This window comes from Gossypium hirsutum, chromosome A10 (assembly GCF_007990345.1).
Source record: "Gossypium hirsutum isolate 1008001.06 chromosome A10, Gossypium_hirsutum_v2.1, whole genome shotgun sequence".
NCBI classification, from domain to species: domain Eukaryota; kingdom Viridiplantae; phylum Streptophyta; class Magnoliopsida; order Malvales; family Malvaceae; genus Gossypium; species Gossypium hirsutum.
Genome location: NC_053433.1, coordinates 100,868,706 through 100,892,169, shown reverse-complemented (window position 1 = coordinate 100,892,169; position 23,464 = coordinate 100,868,706). Strand labels below are relative to the sequence as shown.

Below are 23,464 nucleotides of genomic sequence, written 5' to 3'. Positions count from 1 at the left end.
TAACAATATAACAACTGACCAATTTGGCATTTTCTCCCTTGACCCTTTGGTAATTGGGGATATCTAAATCCTCTGATATAAAGACTCTATGACATACCAACTATATCTGATTTAGTCTGACTTAGTGAAACGGGGTAAAAACCAATTTTCATGATCCATTTCAATTCCATTTTCATATAATTCACATTTCAATTCTGTTTCATGTTCAAATCACATATCACCTAATGTAAAATTAGGCTTCTAATTCAAAATATATTAATCATTTTCTTGCTCAATCATCTAAAATCATAATACTCATGTAACACACTGAATTTTAGGGCTAGAAGTTTTGAGTTTTGTGGTTAGGGTTAGAAAGAGATGTGTGCTATTGTGTTTAGTTGTGTGTTTAAGTGGCAGAATAAGCTTGCTGGTTTGGTGGTTTGTTGTGTGTTAATTTGTCTCTGGGTTCTGGGTTCGACTCATTGTGTGTACTTTTTGGAGGAAAGTTTTTATTCCGTTTTGTTTGTTTTCTTTTAATTTAAAATATATAATTATTTTTTTTCTCCTGGACATTCTCCTCTCTTTTTTCTCCCTATTTCTTTTCTTTTTGTTTCTCTTTTACTTTTTCTTTTAATTAATTTTCAAAAACGATTTTGCTGGTTGATTTCGAGAATTTCGCTCTTTCGTCGTCAAGTTAGTGTCTGGGTATCTTCAATTGCGAATCAAGTGTGGGTTCCTTATCTTTTTAATGTATTTGTGAATTCTCGTTTTGACTTCGTGAAAGTTGACATTTTATGCATGTGTTCGCAAATCAATTATTTATGATGTGGTATCACTGCTTTATGCTTATAATTTGTATGATTTAGTATAATTTCAAACTATCGAGGGCTGGGAAGTGCTTCGTGGGTGAAAACACATTTTTCGGGCAACTTTAGGGTGGTTTCTGGACCACATGTGTGGCCACATGGGCGTGTGCCGATTCACATGGCTGTGTGCATTTAGGAAGTAGGGTTTTTGGGCAAAATTTGGTGCCACACAGCCTAGCCGCATGGTCATGTGGCTGATTTGGGGATTTTTGTCGATTTACACACGAACGTGTCCCTTAGGCACACGGGCATATGTGTTTGGGAATTAAGGATTTAATGTTTTGGCACCACACGACCATTTGGCTAATTTGGGAATCTAGGGATCCCACACGGGTGTGTGTTTTGGACACATAGCTATGTCTGGTGGGCACACGAGCATGTGAGACCCTCACACGGTCATATCTACCTTGTACTCTATTTTAGCATAATTGGACAGTGAGTTACACAGCCTGTTCACACGGCCGTGTCCATGTTTCACACGGGCATGTGCCTCTCTCCACACGAGCGTTTTGACCCCCACACGGCCGTGTGATTCTAAGTCACTTATTTGGTTCTGTATATGTTTTTTATCTATGAATGTGTTTGTGTGTGTTTTAGCCACGGCTAAACTTTAGCGAGGATGGCTAAGATTTCTGATCTGGGCTTCAACTTATATGTTATTTGCGAATGAGGTGTGAGATGTTTGACTCTGAGTCCAGTCTACTGGGTGTGTGTGCATATCTACTTCTATCTGATTGTCTATTGACGTTTTCATTATTTATGTGGGTTTGAATGCATACACATTAATTATTTTGGGTTTGGTTGTGAAAAGAAGGAAGACTATTTCTATTCTGATATGGCAGTTTAACTGTAAGCTTATTTGTACAGTGGTTTACCGTACTATACCGCACGTACGCCATCTTTGCTACATACTATTATCTGATCTGGAAGTTTAAACTGCATCATGACTGTACAGCAAACTACCGTATTGCACTGTACTACATTACGCCAACTCTGCTGCGTATTAATAATCTAAGTGGCTTAGTCCACATACATGGTGTATAGGGTTGGATAGGCCTTTCGAGGTCCTACGTGGTGTATTTTGGTTGGATGAGCTTAATCGGCTCTTATGAGGTATGATCGGGGGACGGAGAGGTGTGTCGGCAAAATGGGTGGGTTTTTTTACTTGACTGCATTTCATACGCATCTGTTTGAGCGATCTGGGTGCAAGATTATCTGATTGTATTCTATCTAACTGTGTGTGACTTGGTGTGCTTGAGTTGTTACGTTCTGTTAGGACATTGGTTCCAAGTATGCTTTCTGACTCTGTGAGTGTCTGTAAGTCAGTAGCGCTCTGGAATTGAGTTCTGTAATTCTATTTTAAGTCTCATTTTAAACTCACACTGAGCTTGTGTAGCTCATCCCCTTAGTGTTTTCCCTTGTAGGTACGCTCGGTTTCAGTAGCTGGACTCGGTATGTGGAGGTCTCAGACAGTTTCTGTTTAAAATAATTTATCGGTTATCTTCTCGGCTTTCGTTTGGTTTACCATTTTGAACTGTAGAATTTTGTAAAAACAGTAATACAAGTTCTGTTTGGAAATTACCACTTATACATTTTATTTCATTTATATACTAAGCTTAATTGTAATTCCTTTGTTTGAAAGCCAGCGTTAAATTGTTTTCAGTTTGTCAAACTTAAAATGTGGTTGTGGGAATTGAGACAATATGTTTAATAAAAATTTTCTACGATCATTTTGGTGATCAATGTAACCCCCAAGATTCGATCTTAACTTCTAGGCTGGGTTTAGGGTGTTACAACTCAATCCAAATCATAACCATGAATTTTCTAATTTGATCATATAAAAAACATAATATTTGTAACACCTTTTATTCAAGTCTGAGGCCGGAACTGGGCACGAGGCATTACCAAACTTAACCACATGCATACAATCATTTCGATGTCGTTAAGATTTAGTCCAATTTAAACTTTTTTAAACTTTGTCTAAGCTCCTTAACATGGGCCTACAAGGCCCCAAACATCCATTGGAAACCATTCGGAACCAACTCGGGTCCGTAAACCGACTTAATAAAAATGATTCTTGAAACAGGGCACACACTCATGTGGAAGGGCAACACGCCTGTGTAGTCACTATAACTTGGCCATGTTGATGGCCCGTGTGACACACACGGCCTAAGTATATAGGGACACGCCCGTGTCCCATGCCTGTGTGAATTAAATTCTAAATTCGAACCTACAGGGGTTTCCACACGGCCTGACATATGCCCATGTTTATGACTTGTGTCCCTCACACGGCCATGACACGCCCATGTCTTAGACCGTGTCTAAAAACCTTGACATTCTATTTCTGACATCAGCATCCAATAAGGGGCACACGGCCAAGGCACACGCCCGTGGCCATAGGCCGTGTCCTCCACACGGCTGAGACACATAGCTGTGTCTCTACCCGTGTGTTTACTATCATGCATTCTAACTTGCAAGTTCTACGTACAGGGGACACATGGCCAAACAACACGCCTATGGGGCTGACCGTGTGTCACACACGGCCTAGTCACACGGCCTAGTCACACGCCTATATGTCTACCCGTGTGGACAATATAAGGCTATCTACCAAGCCGTTTGCCACCCTGAAACACAATCTAACACCAACTAACTTATCAAATGTCCAACTTATCATGATTTCTCAACCATCAAGCATAGCTAAGGTCTCTCTCTCTCTCTCTATATATATATATCATATATTTAACTATGCCAACAATTTTTCACATTCATGAAAGACTTTCTTGCATTCATAAAAAACTTTCAATAATAGCCATTATTCATGGCCTTATACAAAATGAGTCAAGCACTAAATCAAGCCAACGCATTTGGCCCTGAACCAATGTAACACTTTAACAAAATTAAAAGGTCTCATACATGCCATAATCAAAATAAAGAAACTAACTATACCAAATGCTTCAAAATGATAGTGTGACTGGCTTCTCCGACGTAGGTGATGATCCACGAGCTATTTTGGCGGCACTATAAGAAAATGGAAAGGAAATGGGGTAAGCATAAAGCTTAGTAAGTTGCATAAAAATAAACATTAACAAATTTTTCATAGAACAATATGCTCATAAACTTTCATAGCTTGTTCATGAGTACCATAATTAGGTATAAGCACAACTTACTCATCACCATCCAATACAATTCATATGGCATATATTGAACCCACTTCTCATACATTTCAAATAGGTACTTGGACCACTACCACATGGTCATAACTTTTCTCATTTCGATATAAATCATAAATCTTCCATTGAACCATTCGGAATATTACCGGATACTCTATAGCCCTAAACATGGGATTAAATGCCGACGCCATGTCCCAGACATGGTCTTACACTGGCTAACACATTAAAGGCGATGCCGTGTCCCAAACAGGTCTTACACTGACTTTCATATATCGAGGTTGATGCCATGTCCCATAAAAGTCTTATACTGGCTTTCATATATCGGTGTTAATGCCATGTCCCAGACAGGTCTTACACTGACACACAACAAGCTGACGCTATGTCCCAGATAGGTCTTACACTAGCTTGTATATCTCGAGGCCGATGCATGTCCCAGAAATGTCTTACACTAGCTCTCGTCTCAATGTCGATACATGTCCCAGACATGTCTTACACTGGCTCACATACCACCCAATGTCATGGTATGAATATCCAAGTCTATTCCAAACGTTCAACCGGAAATCTTTACTCCATTACTTTCTTAACATGCATTCTTATATTCACATTCGTAACAATTTATGCAATATTAATCCAATCAGACATTATAACAATATAGTTGCATTATTGACATACAACTTACCTCGATATACAAAAGTAGGCGGCTAGTTGAATTACTCTACTAGTTTGGTCTTCCCCTGGTCTAGGTTTGGATTCTGCCTTTCTTGGTCTAAAATGATAAAATTTCACTCATTTAACCACCATATTAATAAAAAATCAACAATACATAATTTGGAAAAATTGACCATTTAGCCCTTAGACTTTCACAAAATTATGATTTTTCCCTTGGGCTCGTAAATCGATTTTTATCAAATTTTCACATTAACCAAGCTTAGCCGAACCTAATTCATACTTATATAAAGTCACAAATTCAAACATTTCACACATTTATCCTCTATTTTCCTACTTTACAAAATAGTCCATTTTAGGTGTTTTTCATGAACACCAATTCACAAAAGTTGTTTATTTAACAACTAGGATTCATTTTCTTTCATAAAAACTCAGAAAATATTACAACTCCTTCCATGGTAAAGCCCTAGACTATCAACCATTTTACAAAATAGTCCCTTCAATAGCTAGATTAAGCTTTAGGGGTTCCAAAAACACAAAAATTATCAAGGCTATCTAAATCACTTACCTTCAAAGATGGAGAGTGGCTGAAATTTTAAGCTTCCAAAACCCTCAATTTTCTGGTATTTTTGGTAGATAAGGAAATGAGAATAAGATGATATCTTTTTCTCTTTCTTTTATTTTTATTTTATTCATTTAAGTCACCAAACACACCTAATATTTGACCTTTGACCTCTCTTGTCCCCCTATGACCGGCCACTCTCCTAAAAAATGTCTATTTGCACTTTAAATACTCCCAATTAAGGTTCCTTGGCAATTTAACAATTTTAGCTATCAAAATAGGACTTTTGCACTTTACGCGATTTAGTCCTTTTTCACAATTAAGCATGAAATCGATAAAATTAATTCACCAAAATTTTCATACTCTCATATAATTATGCCACAACACATAAAATAATATCAAAAAATAATTTCTTTAACTTCGAGTTAGTGGTCCCGAAACCACTGTTCCGACTAAGCCCAAAATCGAGCTGTTACAATATTCATCTCGAAACATAATTTTACAAATATTAACTAAATCATTCAAATTCATCCAAAACTTATAAAAATAAAATAAAATAAATATAACTAGTCACAGTAAACTAAATATCCTAAAGCTTTATGTAATGAAAATAAGATATTAGCACAAATTGAAATTTCAATTGCTTTACTCTTTCTCTTCGCCTTTCTCTTTCAAGATGCTCGCTTCGTTTTTAGCTACAATAGGAGTAGTTTAATATGTAACAATGTCATTTATCTATTCTAATACTAAAACTAATATAAAAAAACTTAAATATGCATGGTTAATCAAGTTAACAGCTTAAGTTTCCTAGTTCAAAATTTGCATATCTTTCGACTCAATTATCCGTATTCACCAGAGTACTCACTATTTCACTAGCTATCATTTAGCACTAATATTACACAAAGTGATCAATATTCTCTACTTCCCCTTTAACATGGCCAAATATACCAAGTAAATTTTCCATCCATTTTTATTTCTTTTTCACACTTCTAACAAGCGAGAACTCATCTTATAATCATTTACTATCCAAAAAATATACCTATTTTACTTAAGTTTTCTAAACTTCCATCAATGTCCTTTAATGACAACTTTCAAAATACTTAATAAAATAAAAAACTATTGGTACATATATGTAAAACAAGCTTTAAAGATTCAAAATCTATAAAAAATTTGAAAGCTAGAATTTAAAGGAAAAATAATGAAAGAATTTCTTTTTTTCTCCCCCCTTTTTGTTTACCTAAAAGGAAGAAAGAGATGAGAAATGTTTCATCTTTTCTCTCTTTTTCTCTTTTTTATATATTATAAATGGAAAAATTGCCACTAAGTCCTTTCCATCAAAATAAAAATAGAATAATTGCACTTCTATCTCTATACTTTTTCAATTTATTCAATTTAGTCCCTGAACTCGATATCAAATTTTTAACTTAACAACATGCTCCTATTAATATGCCTCTTTGTTTTCATGTCTGACAGTTTCCTTTAGAAATGATTATAATTTCTTATACTACTATTTATTTATATATCTCTTATTCGAGGACTTCTACCATAAATATTATTTTTCTCTCTTCTTTTTATTTATTTATTTTTAAAGTGGGGATGTTACAATCAGAGTTTAATTGGGAAAAGTAACCCTATTAGGAGTCTAATTACGTGGCTACTTTAAGTTAGAATTCGTCACGTCATCACGACGTCCCAAGCTCCTTGTCGCGATGTCGCCTCTGCTTTGCTCTGTTTCGAATGTCGTCACATCGTTGCGATGTTGCATGATGATTCTTCGACACGACGTCTCCCCTGTTTTGACTCTGGTTTGACCGGAAAATGCGAGAAACACTTCACATATTTATCTTGGATTCAAGTTCATCAATATTAACTCCATTAATTTATGTTGGGTAATCAAAATTGGTAGTACTATAGTTAGAAAAATGGGTATTATCATGACTTAGTTTTTGTTTGTTAGATTTCATCTTTTTCATTATCACATTATTATTGAAAGAAACTCATTCGTCACTTAAGCTTCTTCTTCACGTTGTCCATGAAAAAATAAACCCATTTTCAATTTTTTTCACTAAAAAAGCCAAGATTAATTTCAAGTTTAAAAAATTTATAAAATCCAAATTAATCCCATTTTAATAATTTTGCAAGTTCCAAAAACCTTTTTAAATATATTCTTTTAATTATAAAAAAATCTTTTTCTAATTTTAATTAAAATTAAAATATTAATTTTATAGCCAAATTATTAAAATATTAAATATTTTATTAAAATTGGACATGTGGTGCAAATTTTTGGTTAAGATATTTTTTTAAGAAATAGGAGTTTTATTTTGGTAGTTCCTATCTTTTTGTAGATTATTTCCTAGTTTATAGTTATCTAGTTGCCTACCTATGAGGAGAAGTTTGTTTTTAACGTTATTGAAATTGCCTATATTAAGGTTGGTATTTGATGGATAAAATATATAGTTCAGCTTCCTCTCCTCTGAGTTTATTTTCTTATTAAAGTCTTTTATTCAGTTTTAGTAGTGGTGAGCAAAATCCGATTCAATTTTGAATTAAATAGTTCGAGTTATTTGAGTTAATCAAGTTATTCGGATCAACTCGAATAATAAATTAAGTTTTTTGGTTTAACTCGAATATGAATTACACAATTCGAGTTATCCGAAAATCTGAATAAGAAAAAGCAAAACTACGTCGTTTTGATAAATGTTTACCTTTTCTAAAGTTAAAAGTCAAAACTATTAAGTTAAAAGGCAAAATTACGTTATTTTGCAAAATATTTACTCATTAAGTTAAAAGATAAAACAATTATATTGTTTATGTAGTTAAATAATCTTGTATTCCATGTACTAGTTAAATAATCGGTCTATGTAAATGCAACATTGAGTATAATTAATATGATTCGTTAACTCGACTTGGCTTAACTCGAAATTTTTTCACTTGATTCGATTCGATTTGGAAAAATTCAAATTGAATTCGGTTGCTAAAATATGATTCGTCAACTCGACTAACTCGAATTTTTTTTACTCAATTCGACTCGAATCGAGTGAATACTCACCCCTAAATTTTAGCAAAAACTTTTAGTTAACAGTGATATCAGAGCCATGTTATCAAAAACAAAAAAGGCAACAGCTTTTCGTATTCCATAGCATCTGAAAATTTTGTGCAACCAACAAAACCTCGCTTCGATGGTTATTATGATCACTGGAATATGCTAAAGTAAAATTTTCTGAAATCAAAAGAGTATGGGTAAGTTGTCTCGGATGGAGTGCTAGAGTCAACAACAACAATGTCAAACACAAAAATAGAAGGGATGAAGTCGAAGGATCTTAAGGCCGAAAAATACTTGTTTTAGACCATTTAACGTTCAATCTTGGAGACAATTCTTTGCAAAGATACCTCCAAGCACCTTTGGGACTCCATGAAGAAAAAAATCAAGGATCAAATAGAATCAAGAGGCAACAATTACAAGATCTACGGTTTGAATTCAAAACATTACAAATGAAGAATGGAGAACCAATTTCTAATTTTTTTCTCAAGAACAATGAAAATAATCAATAAAATGCGAATCCATGGTGAAAAGATTGAGGATGTGGTTGTGATTGAGAAAATTCTGCGATTAATAACACCACAGTTTAAGTATGTGATATGTTCTATTGAAGAATCAAAGGATCTTGATATTTTTTCTCTTGATGAGTTACAAGGCTCTTTATTAGTTCATGAGAAGAAAATTGTTCAGCAGGACAAAGAGGAGCAAGCATTAAAAGTTTCTAGAAATCATGTGTCTTCACCTAGTGAAGGAAGCGGTGGAGGGGCTAGAGGAAGAGGTCGAGGCAATAGAGATGGTGACAGACATCACCAATATAATATGAATAATCAAGATTCATTTCAAGGCAGAGGCAACATATATGATCAGTTCTCCAAATCAAAAATTGAGTGCTATAGATGTTACAAGCTTGAGCATTGTCAAGCCGAATGTCGAACCAAGTTGCCTCAAGACAAGGAGAAGACCTCGAAATCAAATTTTGTTGTACAAGAAGAAGAAGAAACATTGTTGTTAACAGTTCATGAAAATGCAGACAAGACTAAAAAAAAAAGTTTAGCATGTAGACACAAGTTACAACAACCATATAAGTGGTAGTAAATCCATTTTTTCTCATTTAAATGAAAATTTTCATACTGTTGTCAATTTTAGGGATAAATCTACTATAAAGGTCATAGGAATTGGATATATTAAAATCATCACTAAAAATGGCTTTATAGAAACAATCTTTAATACCTTTTATGTTCCTGATTTGAAAAGAAATTTACTTAGTACTGGTCAGTTGCAGGAAAAAGGTTATGTTATAATCATTTGGGATGGAGATTGTAAAATATATGATCCTTCAAAAGGTGCAATAGCCATTGTTCAAATGAGCTCGAATAGACTATTTTCATTACAGATAAAAAGTGTTCAGACCTATTTGCAAGCCAAAGTAGATGATCTATCATGGTTATGGCACTTTCGATTCGGTCATCTAAATTTTGATGGACTAACAACACTCTAACGGAAGAATATGATGACATGACTTCCTCAAATCACTATTCTAGCTAATCCAATATATGAAAAATATGTTATTAGCAAACAACATCGATCTCAATTTTCACAAGAAAAGTCATTGAGAGCAAAGAAAGTGTTGAAGCTAATTCATTCCGACATTTGCGAACCAATTTATCCAACATTAAATGGAAGGGAAAATATATAATCACTTTGATTGATGATTATAGTTGAAAAACATAAGAGTTATTCTTGCAAAATAAATCAGAAGCGCTCATGGAATTTAAAAGCTTCAAAGTTCAAGTTGAAAATGAAGTAGAAAGTTGGAGGATAGTACCGCTCAAAAGAATTTGAAACATTTTGCACTGAACAATGCACTCGAAGAGAATTCACCGTTGCATACACACCATATCAAAACAGTGTGCCAGAAAGGAAAAATCAAACCATTCTCAACATGGTAAGAAGCCTATTGAAAAAGGGAACATTTTAAAGGCTTTCTAGCCAGAAGCTATAAACTAGAGCATTCATGTTTTGAATAGAAGTCCCACATTTTCTATTCAAAACATGTTGTCGGAGGAAGCATGGAGCGGCAGAAAACTAGTAGTAGATCACTTCATAATTTTTGGGTGTCTCGCATATGCACATGTTCCTGAATAAAAAAGGAGAAAGCTTGATTATAAGGGCGAAAATGTATTTTTCTTGGTGTAAGTGAGACAACCAAGGCATACAAATTATTTAATCCTTTCACTAAGAAGATCATCATCAGTAGAGACGTCTTTTTTGATGAAAATACTACATGGAATTGGACTGAAAAGGGTGTTAAACAACAAGAAATTCCCACTAAGTATGATAGATATAAAGATAAAATTGAAGTTGCAACTCAAGACTCAAATTCATATGCAATTGATAATCACATGCAACTCTATTGTGAAAATCAACCGGATAATGACATAGTCATCCATAAATTTCAATTGAGAAAGCGACCAACTTGGATGATTGATTATATAAGTGGAGACGAATTATCTGATAATGATCAAATTGCCCATTTTGCTTTGTTTCCAGATTGTGATCCCCTTACATTTTAAGAAGTTGTAAAAGAAAAAAATGACAAAAAGCCATGAAAAAGGAAATCAACTCAAGAAAAAGAAACAACACTTGGGAGCTAGCAGAACTTCCAAAATAGAAGAAGTCCATTGGTGAAAAATGGGTTTATAAAACAAAATTCAAGAAGAATGGAGAAATTAACAAATATGAAACTTGATTAGCCATAAAGGGATACGAGTAGGAGTTTGTGTTGATTACAAAGAGATATTTCCTTTGGTTGCAAGCTTGGACACTGTTCGTATGGTTCTTTTCATAGTTGCTCAGAATTTGTGGAAGGTTTATAAATTAGATGTAAATTCAGCCTTTCTACATGGAGAATTGCGAGAAGAGGTATACATTGATCAACCTTCTGGTTTAATAAAGCAAGGCAATGAAAGTAAGGTATACAAGCTAAAAAAAGCACTATACAAACTAAAACAAGCTCCAAGAGCTTGGTATAGCCGTATAGATGCTTATTTTGCGAAAGAAGGTTTTCGTAAGTGTCCCCATAAACACACACTATTCATAAAATTAGATGGAAATGGAAAATTACTTGTAGTGTCTCTACGTTGATAATTTGATTTACACTGGCAATAATAAACTAATGATCGAGTCCTTTAAGAAAAATATAATGACCGAGTTTGAAATGACTGATTTTGGATTGATGCATTACTTCCTTGGCATAAAAGTTGTGCAATCAGATACTGGTATATTCATTTCACAAAAGCAATACATTCTTGAGGTTTTGAGTAGGTTTAAAATGTAGGATTGCAATTTGACCTCTACTCCGACTGAGTTTGACATAAAGTTAAGAAAAGATGATAGAGCTAATAAGATAAATGTTACTTTGTTCAAGCAAATGGTTGGAAGTTTAATGTATATAACTTTCATAAAACTTGACATCATGCATAGTGTTAGCTTAATTAGTCATTATATGAAAAATCTTAGTAAAAACCATTTGCTAGCTGCTAAAAGAATCTTTCATTATCTTAAAGGCACAATTGATTTTGGTATTATCTACAAAGCAGAAATGAAAAGCTCTTTATTTGGATTTACAGATAGTAATTATGTATAGGAAAAACACATCATGTTTTGTCTTTATGACGAGTTTTGGAGCTGTATCATGGTCATCAAAGAAACAACAGATTGTGACATTTTCATTCATAGAAGTTGAATTTATTGTAACAGATTTATCCTCATGTTAAGTTGTTTGGCTGAGAAGATTGCTTGAGACACTTCCGTAGTATCAAAAGGAAGCAACAATTATCTACTGTGATAATATTTTAGCAATAAAGATTTCAAAAAGTTTATTTCTTTATGGGGGAAACAAACAGATAGATGTCAGATACCATTTTATACGCAATTTGTGGAATGGTGGTGTAATCTGTTTAGTGTTTTGTAACAGTGAAAGTCAAATAGCTGACATCCTAACAAAGCCATTGAAGCAAGTTGTGTTTGAAAAACTGAGGAGGATGCTTGGAGTATGCTCTTCAAAGGAAGCTGCAATTGATGATTAAATGGTTTTATTTTTTTATATTCTTAAACTGATGTCTACAAATATCATTTTAAGGGAAGGTGTTAAGATATTTTTCTATGAAATAGGAAGATTAAGCTACAAATATCATTAAATGGTTTTGCAAATTAACCTCCAGGCTAGCTAGATTAAGCTAAAACTAATCAAAAACATAAAAATCATTAAAAATGGGGCTCGGGATCACTTACATGCACACACCTAAGCTAATCGAACCTTCAAACCCTAGCAATGGCTATTCTTCCTTCAAATTTCGGTGGAGAAAATGAATAATGAAGATGAAGCAAATTTTGTTTTGTTTAATTTAGGTTTTATTTGTTCAATCATCATTTTAACCTTTAAAAACTATTATGATTACAATAAAACCTTGCCATGTGGATCCAGTATCTCATTTAAATGGTTTATTTACCATTCAAGTCCATTAACTTTCATTTCAAAGTCATTTAACCCCTTTAGCTAATAGAACTCTATTTTTTTTTTACTTTTATGATTTAGTCATTTTCACTTAATTAACTATTTAAACATTAAAATTTCGTAACGAAATTTTAATACAACCATAATAATATCTGGTAGACCTGTAATAAATAATAAAAATATAATTTACCCATAGGGATTGTGGTCCCGAAACCACTGTTTCTGTCATCACAAAAAATGAGCTGTTACAGGCAGCAAAGCCAGAAGTATCTTCTCCCTAGGGCCCTGCCAATCAAATCACCTTCATCAGTTACAATGCAGGATATTATGTCAACTTAAAGATTTCATTTTTCACCCACATCTGAGGGAACGACAAATAATTACCAAACAATATATTCACATAAAAAGGTGATTATGGATTTGAATCTATAAGACACCCTGATCACAACCCATTTTATCGAATCCCCTAAATTTATTGTTAGCAGACACAAATTGTAAATCTTCTCATCTGTAACATGGTAAGCACCTGGATACTGTAGCCGTTTCAAAGTCAAAACAATCATTAGTAGGCTCCACTGGAATAAATCAAGTAGTAGAACTATAACTTATCAGCAAAGAAAATCATTGATTCATAGTGCTTTCTGAAAATGTTCAACTACAATCCATCCAATCAATTTCATAGGAAGCTTTATATTCTTAGGCAACCATGTTGCCAGAACAAAATTGAATGTCTTCAGTTAGAATGAATTTGGCCTAGGCAGTAGGTAAGCAAAATTCATGCAAAGGATTAAGGCAATGTGTACTTGGGTGCTTGAATCGGTCAAAGCTCTATGCCTATGCCAAAGATCACTTAAAATGTGTTTTGAAATTAAAGACTAATGAAGAACGTATAAGACATGCTAGAAATTTTCAACATTAGAAACTTGTGTTTCCATATTCACATCAGTAATTAATTTCAACACATCAATTAAGAATATAATGAATAAAAAATTAACAATAAACAAGATAAAAATACATAAAAGAAGCTAAATTACCATAGGTATTCCTAGCTCTTTAAGGTCATTTTCGCCCATTTGCTTTAATGCAGTCATATCCACCTGAGTAAGATATCAAACCTAAAGATCAGTCGAGCTACAGATAAAAATAAAGCAATTTACCAATCAAAATTACATCTGTCTATGATATTTCAGAAACCTAAAACTATTAAGTAAATCTTCAAATTTTGGAAGATAAATTAGCTGCAGCAACACCATACAGGAAATTTCTCTATGTACAATCTGTTTGGAAATATCAATACTCAAATGCCTTGAAGATACTTATAATTGTTTTATAAGACATTCATAAGTTTAACAACAATACCAAATTTACAATCATTTAAAACACACAAACACCAGCCATAGTTGGCAGAATAACCATATCTGACATTTGTCAAGTAAAAGTAGATTTTAATGTTTTATTTAAAGTACAATCAATAAAAATATGTCCCTGCATCTCTACAGCATAAAATCCTCTACCCCTTTTTGTCATTTTGGGAAGAGGGTTGTCAATTTGGCATGGGGAGGGATATGAATGTACGTGAATCATCCTTCATTCTTAGTATTTGTCAAAACTAGAACCAATGACTCAAGTAAATGTTATTGGGAAGCTACTGGTCCAGCTCCACAACATATATTGTACTAGATATGAATAAGCCCTACAATTTCCACATACACTTTCACTATCATCTTAACCCTCCTTCATTTTTACAATAAATAAAACATCATTTGGTGAAGTGTAAATGAAAAATTGCTACATACATATCTACTTGAAAATAAAGTGTATAAACAAGATAAAATGCATCAAAAATTTTATCTGGGTATTAATTAAAAGGAGAAAAGAAAAAAGCTGGTTGCTCATCACAAACAAAAGTTCTTTTCTTTCTTTGGATGGAAGAAATGAAAGACTAAGACATTTCATTTAAGTGAGGATAATAGCCCCAAGTTTCCATTTTTCATTTTCTCACAATCCAAACAAAAGTCCAAGTTTCCAATAGTCGACGTTAAAGGCCTCTCTCCCAGTTCCCGACCCAATCTTTGCTTGTTCCATTTTCAATAACCCTGAAAATAAACCAAGACTTTGAAATTAAAAAAAATAGAATTATTCTTAGGATAACAAAAAGAGCAGAGAGGAAAACAAAAGGAATAACAGAAGAGAGAAAAAGGTTTACCTGAAGGATGTTGCGATGAAGGGGAGGAGTGCTAGTGGCCGGAAGCGAATGAAGCAAGGGAGGCTGAGATTGAGAGTGGTTATTGAGTTGAGTGAGAACATTTTTTAAGTGAGAAAGTGAGGAGGGTAAAATGGAATTCTTTGGGCACTGAATCAGCATTCAATGGGAATGAAAGGGAAAAAAAATGGCTCTTATTCTCTCCATAAGCCTGTAATGGAATATAACCATAATAGGCATTCCACTCAACCAAACATTGGTTTGTGGAGGGCCTGCAGAATTGAGTTGTAATGACATAACTATTATATTGAACCAAGCATGGCCTTAATGGTGGGATGGATAAAAATAATGGTAACTATTATATTGAACCAAGCATGGCCTTAATGGTGGGATGGATAAAAATAATGGGTGTAAGGTAATGAAAAAAATACGAAGTTTAGGTAGAAAGTAGGTTAAAATAAAATTAGATCTCAAGTAGTATAAATTACGAAATTTAGGTATCTCCATATATATTTACGCTTTATTGAAATTTATTTCAAAGATATAATATTATATGTTTGAATTTGTAATGATTATTTAAAAAATAATTCGTATATTCAAATTAAAATTTATATATAATTAACATTAATTACTTGACAAATATTTAAAGTTTATTATATATTAAAATATTAATAATAAGTTACAATAAATTATTTTTAATATTTTTTATTAAAATATCATAATATTAAAAAAATAAATATTATTTAAATACATATTATTATTTTACTATATTATATTTAACATCAATATTTGAAGTCTAAAAACACTTTTTAACAAATTGGTTAAATTTTGCATCAAACTTAGCCCAATAAATCTCAAATAATAGTCTATGGGCTAAACTTCAATAGGCATTAAGGGCTTTTGCAGGGTTTTAGATCCTATAGGGTTTCTTTACCTTCTTTGCACTATGGTTTTTCTTATCATTTTTCAGGAACGAGAATGAATTTAACGTAATCGAAATATTTGTAACCTATGACTGTGACATTCGACTAATTTGTGCACAAATAGTGGAAAGTAAAAGAAAAATGGAGTCGATGGATCATGATTTTGGTGATTTGTATGCTGATGTTGAAGTCCAAGCTAGCTCAGCTGTTGGCGAACCACAAGAGAATAACCCTGGCAATGGCTTCAAAAGCACCGAGGTGCATAATAAGTTCATAGCCGGTTCAGTTACGGAAGATAGTGACAGCGAGGACGATTTGAACATTGTGTTGAATGATGATGATTGCGATAAGTTTTCGGTCACCGGTGCTAGGAGTCACGGTGGTAGCTACGAGGAGAACGAAAATGGTGATTTTGGTGTAGATGGAACCGGGTCGGATAATATTACAAGGCGAGTGGAACCGTTTAGTCATGGGTCGCAGCTGAAATTTAGAGGGAATGGTGTAGAAAGAGGGACTGGAGCTAAAATTGAGGTTAATTCTCTCTTCAAGGTAACCTTTTTTTGCTAATGTATTGTACTTAAAGTAGCATAGTTTTATTTATTTATGTTTCGTTTTCGTTTTCGTTTCGTTTTATGTATATGTTAGTATTGTTTTAGCTTTTTTTTTAATGGAGAAAATGAACATTTCTTTCCTTGATGTAAATTACAACCATTTGTGCTCTTAATTTTGATCCTTATTGTATCAAAGCAGTGTATCCTCTCTTTTTTTTTTTCTAGATTTGTGTTAATTCATGATTTGAGTTTTTATATCGTAGTATGTGAGACCTCATGGATCATCATTTCCAAGTAATATAAGGGTTAATGGACATACTGCTGTGTTGTCATTTTCTTCTAAGTCGAGAAGAGGTGACCGGGAAGACGATGTTTACAACCAAAACAAGGTTGCTACCATGAAACCATTGCCACATCAATTTGGACATGGTTTTTCCCTTCCATGGTACAGGTTGGTTGATGCACTTTAATCTTTGATTATATTGAACCTTAATTTGCTATGGGTTCCTTTCATGTATCATGCATTGAAAAATGCAAATAATTTTCAGGCTGTCTAAGCTCTGTAATGATAATTAATGTTATCTGAGTTTTTTAGTTACTATCTTTTAATGCTCATTTAGAAATGTGAGTTATTAACTCTGTTATAGAGCTTTTCTAATCTATTCCTTAATGTTGTTGACTATGTTTCTTATCCTTCCCGCCTTAATTTCTGTCAGGAAAATATTGGATGTCAATATTGATGCATTTGAGGAGAAAGCTTGGAGGCATGCTTCTGCAGATATGTCAGATTTCTTCAATTACGGATTCAATGAGGATAGTTGGAAAGAATACTGTAACTCCCTGGTAAGTAATTTATTATCATGCTAATTGTCTTGCCATGTTTTCACCTTGCGGTGTAGCTCATTTCTTCTACTATGATGCTACTGCTGTTTAGCTGGATGGTTTTCTTTTAAAAAAAATTTTATAGCACTTTGCTTACGGAAACCTTTTATTGAGGTTTTTAACAGGAGAAACTTGGGCAACAAACATCAAGGCAGGCTAGGATTCCTTCTCATTATTCTTCAAAACTTGACCAGGTTGATTATTTTAACCTTAGTAATACTCTTGAGTTTTTAGGTAATGAACTGTAAAAGTATCTCAATTATCTGAGTTTTCCAACTTTTTATATGGTGATAGGCTTATGAAGCTGAGGCTGGTCATGAGATAGTAACTTGGGAAGCTATAACGGAGGATGTAGTTAAGGTTGATTCGTCATTGAAATGTGCTGATAGAGGAGAGATGCTCTTGGAACTGGTATGCTTAAAGCTTCAGTGTCTGATACAACAATCTTCATAGCATCTGTTTCGTGGGTTTTGTTTAATTCTTTAGTGGTTTATTACTTCAGCCAAAAGGAAGAGCAATTAAGGTTGAAGACAGCATCAATGAACGCCAACCATCCATGGATATAAGGCGTCCACGTTTTCAAGATTCTGATGTTATTATAGAGGTCTGCTTTGACTCTAGTCTTTAATGCACAATATGCACAATTCTTACATATTGTAACCTTTGTATCATTTTTAATTCCATGGGTTGGCTCCAGATAACTGTGCAGGATTCCACTGTGGATTCATCTGACTCTGCAAAGGAGGAATTAGGTCATGGTAGCAAGTCTAAAGTGTCAGAGTCTGGGAAGCTGGATGCAAAGGATGATAGAAATGTTTGCTTTTCCATTAGTGCTAGCAGTGAGGAATTGAATGAAGAGCATTATGCAAGGGCTAGAAATGTGTCCACATCTTCTTTGGAGAGGTCTGAATCATTTGTTTCTTGAACTATATCTTTCTATATTATAAATATGATGGATATTTGAAGCTTATAGATCCTTCTACTGAGTTCTCTACGTGCTTGATTTGTCCTGCACATCCTTTGTTGGAACTTCTGGTTCTAACATGGGTGTTTTTTTTTTATTCACTTGATTTTAAGTGCTAGTGTTAAAGGGTTTCTCTGCCTCCCAAAAGAAGAAAGAAAACGGAGGATTCCATAAAAACTAAAAAGGAGACTAGTACTTGTTTAAAACTTGAAAACAAGATTTACTGTTGGCACTTGACATATCTAGTATGTTTACATCTGGCATTTTAAGCTTCGTCTGCTTGTATCAGCTTCTGATGGCTGCATAGTTGTACCATATTTTAGTGATTATTTTTAGTAAGCTTTTCGTTATTGTTATTATTATTATAAACCACTGACAGCCTAATTTTTTTAAAAAACATCTGATTAGGTCTTTGCAGCCGGCATCTAATCAAACTTCACTAGAGACCAGTGATCATGGCAAGGCCTATGTCTCTGATATGAATGGGGGTTGCCATCAAAATATGGAAGTTCACATTTCAGAAGGAACTGCTGAAGCAGTGGTAACCAAAAATAAGGAAAATGAAGCAGCCTGCAGAAATACTCACCATTCACATACTTACATTACTGAGACAGAACCATCACTTGACAATCGAAGTCATTTTAGCCCTACACTTTCCTTTTCTGGAAGCGATCCTGAAGATAGTGTTGATGCTGCTTCCATTGAAATCCAAAGTCCATTAAGAGGGAAAGAACCACGTTACGGCACTGGATTACGGAAGTCACTTGATCATAAGAGTTCCAGAAGTGATGGCCCCAAAATGAAATTAAATGATGGAGAAGGTTTTTTGGAACATACAACTCCCATGAGAGACAAGCGAAAGCATGAGAGTTGGAGACACCAGCATTCCTTGAAACAGAGGGTCGTGGTTGAAAGTGATGATGAGTATGACCCTTATCCAATATCAGATGCAGAGGGTGATTGGAAAAGATACCGAAGAGATGGAAATCTCACTGAGGAAGAATGGAAGCATCACCGTGGTAGACCTCACGGTATTATTGACCAGAAGATATACCCTGAAAACTGCTATGAAGCTTCCCCTTTATCAAATGCGAGGGAACTCTGTTATAAAGATTACTCATCTGTTTACTGTGGCAGACAGAAGGAAAGATTGAAAGATCATGTTTATCATGATAAAGAAACTTCCTCGTATTACAGGGAGAAAGAACCTTGTGTTAACCGCAGTAAAAGGTTTACTGACAGCCATCTTTGGGCTCTCAGCAGAAAAGCTCATCTGTGCTATCACTTTGTTAGAAGAAACTGGAATGAGAAGGAGTTTTATCATGAAAGACGAGCTGGCGTAGCTAAAGAAGATGACATGGAAGGGTTTTGGTATCGTGGACAAAGACTTCCTGCTCAGAAGATTTTGGTTCCTCACACTTGCGGAGAATCTGGGAGTTTAGCCTCAAGGTATTCCTCTGCTTCAACAGAAAGAGATATTCAATGGAGAAGGGGAAGTGAAAGACTCCAACTTAGGAAGAAAACTGATCATGGTGATCACCCCTTAGATTATAAGCATGAAGATGAGTGGTTAAAACAAAAGTATGACTCATCTATTTCATTCACACGCTGTGAAAGGGGTTTGGTTAAATCATATGAGAGATGCATACCACCCATCAGGAGAGAAGTCAAAGTTTCTGGCAGAGAAGGTAGATTTGTTGATGCTGCCCTTTTCCATTTGAATAGATCAGGGACCGTTGAAAGTGAAGATGAGCGTCAGAGACATGCATATAGCAGATCTCTGGCATTGGCAATTGACATAGAACTGTCAGCACGTAATGGAAGAAGATGGTTTAATACTGTATTACCCAGAAATGAGGCATCTGACTCTCTAATTGAAAGATGTCATAAACATCAGAGAATAATATGTAATGAGGAAGACCGAGACAGTACTTGGTTTAGTTCCTACAATTATACTGATGAAAATAATTTGCAAAAGGATAATGAAGTTCAGTCACAGGGAAGAGGTCGTAGTAAGCGATCTAGAGTACTACACTGGAGAGAGGATAAATTACTTGTAAATGATAGATTGTTTGCTCAAGGGGTGTCTTTTTCTTGTGAAAAAACTTCTAAGCATGATTCAATTCATGCTACGCATGGGTCACACCAGGATGAGGTGTTTAATGATGATTCAATGTTAGAGCATCATGGATATGAAATGATAAGTGAAGGAAGTAATGCCAACTGTGTTAAAAGAAAATCTTTTATTAGGTATAGAGGTGAGAATGAGCAGGAGGTCCTGAAGGACAGGGACCCTGTTGACTTGATTGTTGGGGAAAGAAAGGTAAAGCTGGGGAAACCAAGGTCAAGGAAATCTTGTATCATTTGTACTTGTATATATGAGTGTTCTATTTGTGTTGGTCAAATCCTTTTTTTTTCTTTTCCATCTAATGATCTTATTGCATATTTCTTATTTTCTTCTTTTCTACGATGCTCCACCTTCAAAGGCCTTTAATACTAGTTGAAGTGCTGGAGTACAGGATAATTTATTTAAGTTAGAATAAGTACCTTTTTCATTAGCTGATGGAGGCTATGCTTCTACTTTCAAAATTCATACACTTTAACTTCTCTAGACAGAACTACAGGTCCAAGTAATTTGTTCATGTCAGTTTAATTACTTGATTTTTTTAATTTAAATTTTTGTGAATTTGACAAAAATGATTTGTCACTATTTGCAGACAATTTGACAGTTCGTATTCTTTTAATTTTACTTTTCTCTTTGCATTTTTACTTCCATGTGCACTACTTGCATGGTTACGTTCATAGGCTATTCATGATTGATATTGACTTCTTCCTAGATTTTTGTTATTGAGTACCATGCATAAACATCTGATTTGTCATTTCATCTGACCATATATATAAATCTGGTAAATTATCTAGAGCATGGTCAATTATAGTCTGTGACATTTCCGTATGATAATACCTTCTGCAGTCTTCTGGAAGACACTCACATAGTAGAAGCTTAGTGAGCAAAGCAAGGGTCGTAAAGATGGGCTCAGAATATCCTACAGAGCGGAAAGCTGATATGGAATTTCATGACTCTTATGGAAGCAAAGCAGCTAATAAAGACAACTGTAATACGAATGGCCGAAGAAATAACAATGAGAAACAGTTTGGTAAGTTCTCAGTTACAGAGTGTAACAAAGATTTGGATATCGAGGAGGGTCAGATCATACACGAAGAGCAAAGTGTTGAAGATATTAACCCGGAAAAGGAAAATGCTTCTGAGACTATGATGCAAAGGGGGAAGGCGAAGATGAGAACATTGCTCGTGGATAGTGCTTCTGATAAGAATGGAGCTGTAGGTGAATATGAGAACAAACGGATACTGGAGACACTAGCAAAGATGGAGAAAAGAAGGGAACGGTTTAGGGATCCAATCACAATAAAACGGGAACAGGACAAGATCTCTGCTCCCCAAGTTGAACTGGTTGTCCAGACTAATGAAACAAAGCGACAGAGGCCTGCTAGAAAGAGGCAGTGGGGTGTAAGTTAGCTTTTCTATAGTTTACTTCATGCCATCTTACTGAAGATGATATGGTCTCCTCAGGTTTCAGGTGAAGCAGGATTTTCATTCTCCGTTCTGAAGGGGCAAGTAACGGCTGCCGTGGTACATGCCTTTAAACATCACAATCATCATGTCTCTTCCGTATAAAATAATATTGACTTCAAAAATTACAGTGGGTGAATTTTATTTTTTTTTTGTTCTTGTTCCAGTTCTTCATCTTGGCAAACTGCATATGATTTTTTTATGCTTATGATGAAAGTATTAATGTTTTCAAGGTTTAAGCTTATTCATTGCTGACAATGTTACATTTATGGCATTTTTATCCAGTCTAAAGGCTTTGGTTAATCATGGTTTAGAAGATTTGATTCATATTCAACTATTGGGTATATTTATTTGATTTGATTAAATCTGTTTTACTGGAAATGGCTTCTATTTTGTGTCTATAAGGGAACACATGCCTATGTAAGAAAGCATTGAATAATCGAATAATCAAATAAACAAATTTCAATGTAAACTTGGAGTCTCAAATAACAAAAATTTGCTATTTTTTATTATTACTAAATCCAACTTTATTAATTTTGAGTTCATTTAGAAGAATCCGACTTTTATAGAGTTAGAAAGACTTGATATAATAAAAAAGTATTCCTATAAAATAATTCATAATTGAAAACAATATTCAATTCATCTACTCTCAATTTCTACACTTCTTCTTGATACCATTTAATTTCGTGCTAACATTATAAATTATGCAAATCGATTGTGTAACATATTATAGGTTTTTAAAGATTTTTTTTATTCAACTTGGACAAAGGTATGTAAATATTCATTTATACATATTTATTAATAACTTTATATATATTTTTATAATTTTAAAAAATGATATTTTATAAAAATTTTCTAAACTAGAAATTTTAAATTTTAAATTTTTGATTTTTTTTAAAACTTTTATTCTAAACCCTAAAATATAAAAAAATATATAACTTTTTTTTATAATTTTAAAAACTATAAGTTATAAAAAATTGAAAAATATTTTATTTTTCTAAATATCAAATTTATGTAAAATTATATAATTACTAAAAAGTTGCATGCGCATAATACAAGGTAATTAAAAAAATAAAAAACTTAAAAAAATCTATAATAAGCAACATCATCAATATCAAATCACTTGCCACATCATCAATTCTTAATTTTAGATGCCAAATTAGTCAACGGAATTAAAGACTTTTACAAATATACGCAATTTAAAGATTTAATTAATTAATTATTTTTTATTTGTTTTTAATTAAGTGCTTAATTAATTTATTGAATTATCTTATAAAACTATTCTGGTTATAAAAAGTAAATGGGTTAAGTTAAAGAATAATTCTATGGTGTTGTGAAATAATAAAGAAAGAATAAACTAAAATGTGATAGAAGAAAGAGTGTAGAGAGAAGAGAGAGTGTATCTTCTTTTTTATATATTTTTTATGAGTACATGAGCCCCATATATATATAGGGGTTAAAAGTAACTCTCTAATTATTATAGGGCATGTAAAGGGTCATGACCTTTTATCTCTCATATTAATGGGGTATAGGAAAAATCTCATAACTTATGG

General features: G+C 33.7%; 2 protein-coding genes and 1 long non-coding RNA gene across 7 annotated transcripts; 2 read left to right on the top strand and 1 right to left on the bottom strand.

Moving 5' to 3' along the window:
- The first annotated feature begins 8,796 nt into the window (after positions 1-8,796).
- Positions 8,797-12,371, top strand: LOC107895499 (uncharacterized). Its single transcript, XM_016820766.2, has 3 exons — positions 8,797-9,340; positions 11,132-11,256; positions 12,189-12,371. The coding sequence occupies exons 1-3, from the start codon at positions 8,797-8,799 to the stop codon at positions 12,369-12,371; spliced, it is 852 nt and encodes a 283-aa protein (XP_016676255.2).
- Positions 12,372-12,773: 402 nt separating this feature from the next.
- On the bottom strand, positions 12,774-15,351 carry LOC107896626 (uncharacterized). 3 transcript variants are annotated; one of them, XR_001683793.2, is made up of 4 exons: positions 15,006-15,318; positions 14,802-14,895; positions 13,834-13,896; positions 12,774-13,084 (listed from the first exon to the last, which is right to left on the bottom strand). It is a non-coding gene; the product is annotated as an uncharacterized lncRNA (long non-coding RNA). The 3 variants fall into 3 exon arrangements; XR_001683791.2 differs by having other exon boundaries at positions 13,834-14,895; positions 15,006-15,349; XR_001683792.2 differs by lacking the exon at positions 12,774-13,084 and adding an exon at positions 13,148-13,332 and having other exon boundaries at positions 13,834-14,895; positions 15,006-15,351.
- A 576-nt stretch (positions 15,352-15,927) lies between these two features.
- On the top strand, positions 15,928-22,143 carry LOC107895498 (FIP1[V]-like protein). 3 transcript variants are annotated; one of them, XM_041079134.1, is made up of 9 exons: positions 15,928-16,474; positions 16,740-16,927; positions 17,193-17,319; positions 17,484-17,552; positions 17,653-17,769; positions 17,861-17,962; positions 18,056-18,261; positions 18,731-20,665; positions 21,294-22,143. In XM_041079134.1, exons 1-9 carry the CDS (start codon positions 16,067-16,069, stop codon positions 21,325-21,327), a joined length of 3,186 nt encoding a protein of 1,061 aa, XP_040935068.1. In that variant the 5' UTR covers positions 15,928-16,066; the 3' UTR covers positions 21,328-22,143. The 3 variants fall into 3 exon arrangements, with proteins under 3 accessions (XP_040935068.1, XP_040935067.1, XP_016676254.2); XM_041079133.1 differs by having other exon boundaries at positions 15,930-16,474; positions 16,821-16,927; positions 18,731-20,645; XM_016820765.2 differs by having other exon boundaries at positions 15,931-16,474; positions 18,731-20,645.
- Positions 22,144-23,464: the final 1,321 nt, after the last annotated feature.